Source organism: Capsicum annuum, chromosome 12, assembly GCF_002878395.1.
Source record: "Capsicum annuum cultivar UCD-10X-F1 chromosome 12, UCD10Xv1.1, whole genome shotgun sequence".
In the NCBI taxonomy this organism is placed as follows: Eukaryota; Viridiplantae; Streptophyta; class Magnoliopsida; order Solanales; family Solanaceae; genus Capsicum; species Capsicum annuum.
Window position 1 is genome coordinate 1,809,700 of NC_061122.1, and position 6,403 is coordinate 1,816,102.

General features: G+C 35.5%; 2 protein-coding genes across 2 annotated transcripts; one reads left to right on the top strand and one right to left on the bottom strand.

The window, feature by feature from the left end:
* Positions 1–553: 553 nt before the first annotated feature.
* Positions 554–2,720, bottom strand: LOC107850910 (ribosomal RNA processing protein 1 homolog). The gene has a single exon (XM_016695726.2). It carries the CDS (start codon positions 2,616–2,618, stop codon positions 795–797), a length of 1,824 nt encoding a protein of 607 aa, XP_016551212.2. The 5' UTR covers positions 2,619–2,720; the 3' UTR covers positions 554–794.
* A 1,341-nt stretch (positions 2,721–4,061) lies between these two features.
* On the top strand, positions 4,062–5,885 carry LOC107849741 (F-box/kelch-repeat protein At3g23880). The gene is made up of 2 exons (XM_016694303.2): positions 4,062–4,392; positions 4,680–5,885. Exons 1-2 carry the CDS (start codon positions 4,375–4,377, stop codon positions 5,682–5,684), a joined length of 1,023 nt encoding a protein of 340 aa, XP_016549789.2. The 5' UTR covers positions 4,062–4,374; the 3' UTR covers positions 5,685–5,885.
* The last annotated feature ends 518 nt before the right edge of the window (positions 5,886–6,403 follow it).

A 6,403-nucleotide genomic window follows, 5' to 3' on the forward strand; every position in this document is an offset into this window, starting at 1 on the left:
TTCCTTGTATAATTTTATCTGTACATAAGTTCCCATCTCAAGGAAACCAAGAATCGCCTGCTCAAACTCAACCAAAATTACAAAGCTTCTTCTAATGTCCCTATAGTCATCCTCTTCTTACAGAGGTCATATATCCTTTGTTTCAACAACAACAACAACAATAAGTGGGGTCTGGGAGGGTAGAGTGTACACAGACCTTACCCCAGTGGCGGAGCCAAGATTTTCACTAAGGGGTTCAGAAGTAACCATATGAACTAACCGAAGGAGGTTCAACATCTACTATATATACATAAAAACTAATTTTAACATATACAAATAGCATAATTTTCCGTCAAAGGGGGTTCAAAACCCCCTAGCCAAAGGGTAGCTTCACCCCTGCCTTACCACTTCCTTGAAAGGTAGAGGCTGTTTCCAATAGACACTCGGCTCAAGGAAAGTTGAGGCTTTTATCATGTCAGCACCAGAAAGGGGCATAAACATAAAAGATACATCCCAATCATTAAAAGGATACTTAGATATACCAGTTTTCAATCACAGGATCAATAAAAGGAGGTAAAAAGAAAAGTATAAGCGCATTTAACACGGTGGTCATACAACAACATAGTAATTCAAAGACCAACTTTTCTAGAACAAATTTCTTCAAAGGAACGAACTTTAGTGTCTAACGAAAGGCTACCAAAAATCCTAAGCAGAACAAATGTGAAGTCCCGGATGTGATCTAAAAAATCTCCAATAACACAATAAGCTTTTTCGAAAAATAGTTAACGAACAAGCACCTGTCAACTCGAAGTTTACTAAGAAGACATAACTTTCACCCTTTTCAGTCGCTTCATGGCAGGGGAAACAGTCCTTAGTATCTTGCGGACTTTCTTTTTCTGCTTCATCTTCTTCGTGGAGGGAAGCATCTCTCTTATGGGGCCAGGAGGCACTCCTTTCTTCAAAGCACTGCCTCGGGGAGTAAGCGTAGGTGGCAGCCGTAAGTCTTGTGGAGGCATTGGACTGTTTGGCTTCCACACCAGGTTGTTCTTCATAGCAAAACTAACCTTCTTTGAACTTTTCTCCGCGCTCTTTGTACCAGCATCCCCTTCACCACTTACGACAGGGATACAAGACTCGTTTCCCTCAACAATGTTTCCTCTCTTTCTCTTCTTTCTCATAGGAATTGTAGGCGTGTAAGATGAATCATCATCCTCGTCATCGTCTGAAGCAACTTCAGCAGCAACCTTTTCGAACTGCATCTGAAGATTTGAAATCATATGTTCATTAAAAATCACTTTGTTCTCAATTACCAGCTCATTATTGGAACCATCACCATTAGTACTAATCATATTCTCCTCTTTCTCACCAGTTGAGATGTTCTCCTCGTCCGAAAGCCCGTTTTTCTTCTTCTTCTTCTTCTTCTTCTTCTTCTCCCTTCGTTTACTACTCTCGAGCTCATTGGTCCCATTTTCCTCAACCAGTGTGTCAATCTTGGAAACCTTCTTTTCCTTCTTCCTAGCCTTTTTACCGCCTCCATCCTCTTCTCTCTTCGCCTTCTTGCATTTCCTCAAAGCCTCATCATCATCATCCTTAGCCACTTCGGAATCACCCGCTTCACCAGTCAAACTATTATTCTCAATCGGTATTAATTCAGGAACCTCTTCATCATCCTCAACAACCTCATTTATCTCAGGCAGACTAAACTCAATCCCCGACGCTTCAAACTCCTTCTCCAACCTCAAGAACTCCTCGTGCAACTTCAAAACCACCTTCCTATTACCCTGAACACAATCCACCGCCGAACCAACCTCAAAAAGCTTCCCTGAAAAACCTGTCTTCAACGCAATAATCCCTAACGCCATATCACCGTAGCTCTCGCTCTTATCCCCCTCCCCCTCCACACCTCCCTTCCTCCTCCTCTCCAACAACCCCCTCCCCGCCTTCAACAACTCCTCAAAAACACAACTTTTCACTTTCCCAACCATAACCTTATCCTCAGACCTCCTCATTACACTCAAAAAAGGCGTAAACAAACAAACAACGACATCCTCTCTAACCGGAACAAAACACCCTTTTAGCTCATCAACAAAAACAGAAGAAATATGATAACTAACCCCATGTCCCAACAACCCATCCTTACCCGAAAACAACCCCTTATCCTCCAAAACCCCACTAACCTTCCCTACAACATCCAAATCCCATCCATACCTCTTCCTCAACAGCAGAAAAACAGTTCTAAGAAACATCCTAATAAGAAAATAAAACTTATCCAATCTTAAATGATCAATACCATTCCATTCACGACGAAGGGTAATCAAGAACCCAGTCAAATACTGAAAAACAACACCCAAATCAAGAAAATTCACTATAGCACAAATACGAGTAATCAATAAACTCTGTGCTTGTTGCTTATCAGAATGCCATAAACAGTAAAAAATACCCTTCCATAACTTCTTCATATCATCATCAGCTATTTCTTTTTGTGTTAATAGCCATTCTTGAATATGTTTAAAGGCTTTTGACCTTATTGAAGCTTTTGATGAAGCTAAATGCTTTATTAAAGAAGTGCCTTTGCAACTTTGGGTTATTGGGTTGTTGATAATTGTTGTTGTTTTGGATTCTTTCAGTCTTTTCTTCATTGTTGAAGATCTGGAAAAAAGTAAAGCTTTCGGGGATTTTTGGAAGAGGTGGTACAAGGGTTTTGGGGAAAAAGAAGTGGAGTATGAAAACCTAGGGCAAATATAATTGTTCTTTTCCTTTATAAGGGGTAGTTTGGTCTATATTGTCTCATTAAGTCCTAAAATTTCACGAAATATTTTTTTTATTTGAGATTGATGTGTAGAAAGAGGGAGTGTGAAAATCTAGGGCAGATAATTATTCTTTTCTTTTATAAGGGGTATATTCGTCTCAATAAGTCGTAAAATTTTACGAGATATTTTCTTACTTGAGATTGATGTGTAGAATGAGAAGTATGAAAATGTAGGGCAGACAATTGTTCTTTTCCTTTATAAGGGTATATTCGTCTCAATAAGTCATAAAATATCAAGAGATATTTTTTACTTGATATTGATGTGTAGAAAGAGGCGGTATGAAAATCTAGGTAGACAATTATTCTTTTCTTTTATAAGGGGCATATTCGTCTCAATAAGTCATAAAATTTTATGAGATATTTTTTACTTGAAATTGATGTGTAGAAAGAGGGAGTATGAAAATCTAAGGCAGATAATTATTCTTTTCTTTTACAAGGGATATATTCGTCTCAATAAGTCATAAAATTTCACGAGATATTTTTTACTTGAAATTGATGTGTAGAAAGAGAGAGTATGAAAATTTAGGACAGATAATTGTTCTTTTCGTTTATAAGAGGTATATTCGCCTCAATAAGTCTATAATTTCACCAGATATTTTTTACTTGAGATTGATGTGTAGAAAGAGGAAGTATAAAAATCTAGAGCAAATATAATTGTTCTTTTCCTTTATAAGGGGTAGTTTGGTCTTTATTCGTCTCAATAAGTCATAGAATTTTATGAAATATTTTTTTGCTTGAGATTGATATGTAGAAATAGTGAGTATGAAAATATAAGGCAGATAATTGTTCTTTTCCTTTATAAGGGGTAATTTGATCTATATTTGTTTCAATAAGTCGTACAATTTTTCGAGATATTTTTTACTTGAAATTGATGTGTAGAAAGAGGAAGTATGAAAATATAGGGTAGATAATTGTTCTTTTCCTTTATAAGGGTAGTTTGGTCCACGTTCCCCTCAACAAATTATAAAATTCAGATACTCTATATCTTAAATTAAATATATATAAAATGTATCAAAATATCAATTGATCTTGTTATTTTAAATATGTTACATGAAAAATTAAAGCTAAAACAAAATAAGTTTCATTTAAATGAAATATATATATATACACACACATATATATATATAACAAATTATAAATTCAGATACTCTATATCTTAAATTAAATATATATAAAATATATCAATTAAATATGTTACATGAAAAATTGAAGCTAAAACAAAATAAGCTATATATTACAACTCCAAATCCAATTTATATTTGGTTTTCATGGCCAAACACCCCTATATAATAACGTAGGGGTAATTCACGAGTGACCCGACCCGGCAGAAAGAAAAAGCTTTCCATTATGAAGATGAGTACATTAGAGAAGAAGAAGAATGTTAAATTATTAGCAGCAAGTAGACAAGTTTTCAAAGCTGTTCAACAGAAGAATTTGATTTCAAAGGCTAATCTTTTCAATCAATTTACCAATGGAGAAGAAAAAGCAGCAACACAAAATCTTAATCTTGAGAAGTTCAATCTTTTCAATGGAGAAGAAAGGTTCATCTTTACAATCATATAAGCGTCAATGGAAATACAGAAAACATGGATGATGTTGATGAGGTGAGTTTTAATTACTGGTGTAAACATGTAACTTACTATTTAGTTATTTCAATTGCTGGTTGGACTTGGCTATGTTGCGCGGACTCTTCAATATTGCTGATGGACTAAGTTGCTCCGACTCTCTAAAAATGTTGCTGCACTCGTGTTGGCAGACATTTTTGAAGAGTCCGAGCAACTTAACTGACGGTTTGGATTCTTCAAAAGTTGTGTAAACTCTTGGTTGAATTTGTTTAATATTTGAATACTTGTGAAAAATATAGTCTAATTGTGTTTTCTTTTCTCTATAGCCCATGGCAACTCACGTTCAAGACGAAATACTTATGGACATCCTCAAAAGGTTACCTGTGAAGTCTCTTCTTCGATTCAAGTGCTTGTCAAAAGTTTCGAGAGCATTGATCTCCGAACCTTATTTTGAAATGCAGCATCTCAATCATGCCAAGCACGACCAAAATTCCCAAAAATTTCTAATTAGTGAAGTATACCCTTCAAGCTTTATACCATCGTGTTGCGTCCTCCCTTGTTGTTATGATGGCTTGGTTATTATCCAGGTTATCGATGGTACTCATGATAGACGCTCCATACTTTTGCTATGGAACCCCTCCACGAGAGAATCAATACTACTTCCAAATCCAGAATTTCTAGAGGTCGGATGTCGTTTGGGATTGGGTTATGCATCAACTAAAGGTGATTATAAGATCCTTAAAGCAAACATTAACGTACGTGATCATAGTTCATCTAGTGAAATTCTCAATATGAAATATGGTCTGTGGAGAAAAATTGATAAACATCCTGTTGCCAGTTGGAATTTGTTGCTAGATACGTCGTCTTTGGCAATGGTACACATGACGTTTCATTGGATTGTTGCTGTTGGAGAATATGATGTTGTGACTGAAAGAAAAGCTTCTTTGGTTTCATTTAGTATTTCAAATGAAGTGTATGGAGAAATACCATTGCCAGAGCAAGTATTGTGTCCGACGCGCATCTTCAGATTTGGCGTTTCAGTATTCAATGAAATGTTGTGTGTTTATTCTTCTTCTGTTTATAAGTCGGAGGCTTTTAAGTTATGGGTAATGAAAGATTACAGTGTCAAGGAATCTTGGAATCTCGTGTTTACTATTTATGATCCCTTGATTTGTGATTTCAATCCAAAATATTGGTTTGCAGATGGTAAATGCCTATACTGGTTTCGTCATGTTCGATCTCGTGAGACTGCATTTAGGATGTCTGATCAATCATTTGTATCATGGTCTAAAAGTGGCAATTTTACGGAATCGCTTTTACTGAAAGCTTGATCTCTCTGAAATCCTTTTTTTATTAGTTTCTTATGTATGATCGAGGCACTTTTTTCTTTCTTTAAGGTTATCATGTACAATCTCGTAATCTTACTCACTGTATGGGTCATTATTATCCATCATTTCATAGTGTTTTGTTTTGTTGATACAATGTTTGGATAAATTATATTTGTTGTTTAATGATATCTTTATAGTTTGGTTTGACTATATTGTTCCTAGTAATGTTATTATCTACCACAAAAGTTGGGCATTCATAGAGATTCTCTTTTCCATGTTATTGATTTGCATCAACTAAACTACAAAACTCCTCCTTTGAACTGAAAACAGACACAGCATATTAATATCACAGTGCAAAAATATTAAGATAGATATATTATATTAGTTCAAATAAAGTGATACATTATCCTACTAATGATCCTATATGATAGAGTCCATAACCCATAATTGCTTTTTTCATCCAAAAACCCAATAAGTAGATTGATAGCTCAGTAACCAAATTGAGTACCCCTATATGAAATGAAATGATGTTAAAGGGACGTCATGCAATTTCACCAACTCTCTAAGGTAGAGTCTATAGCATAATCCTCAGCTGAATCTGAAATGTTAACTGAGTTTGCAGTAGGTGAACTTACTCGCATAATATATGCAAAATCGTAAGTGTCCTCCAATAAGTTATACTTATCCAATTTTTTTTTGGGCCTACCCTATTGAAAATACAT

What these genes read in the sequence shown, in the direction of transcription:
- LOC107850910 (XM_016695726.2), bottom strand. Translation starts at nt 2,618, where the DNA reads ATGAAGAAAAGACTGAAAGAATCCAAAACAACAACAATTATCAACAAC.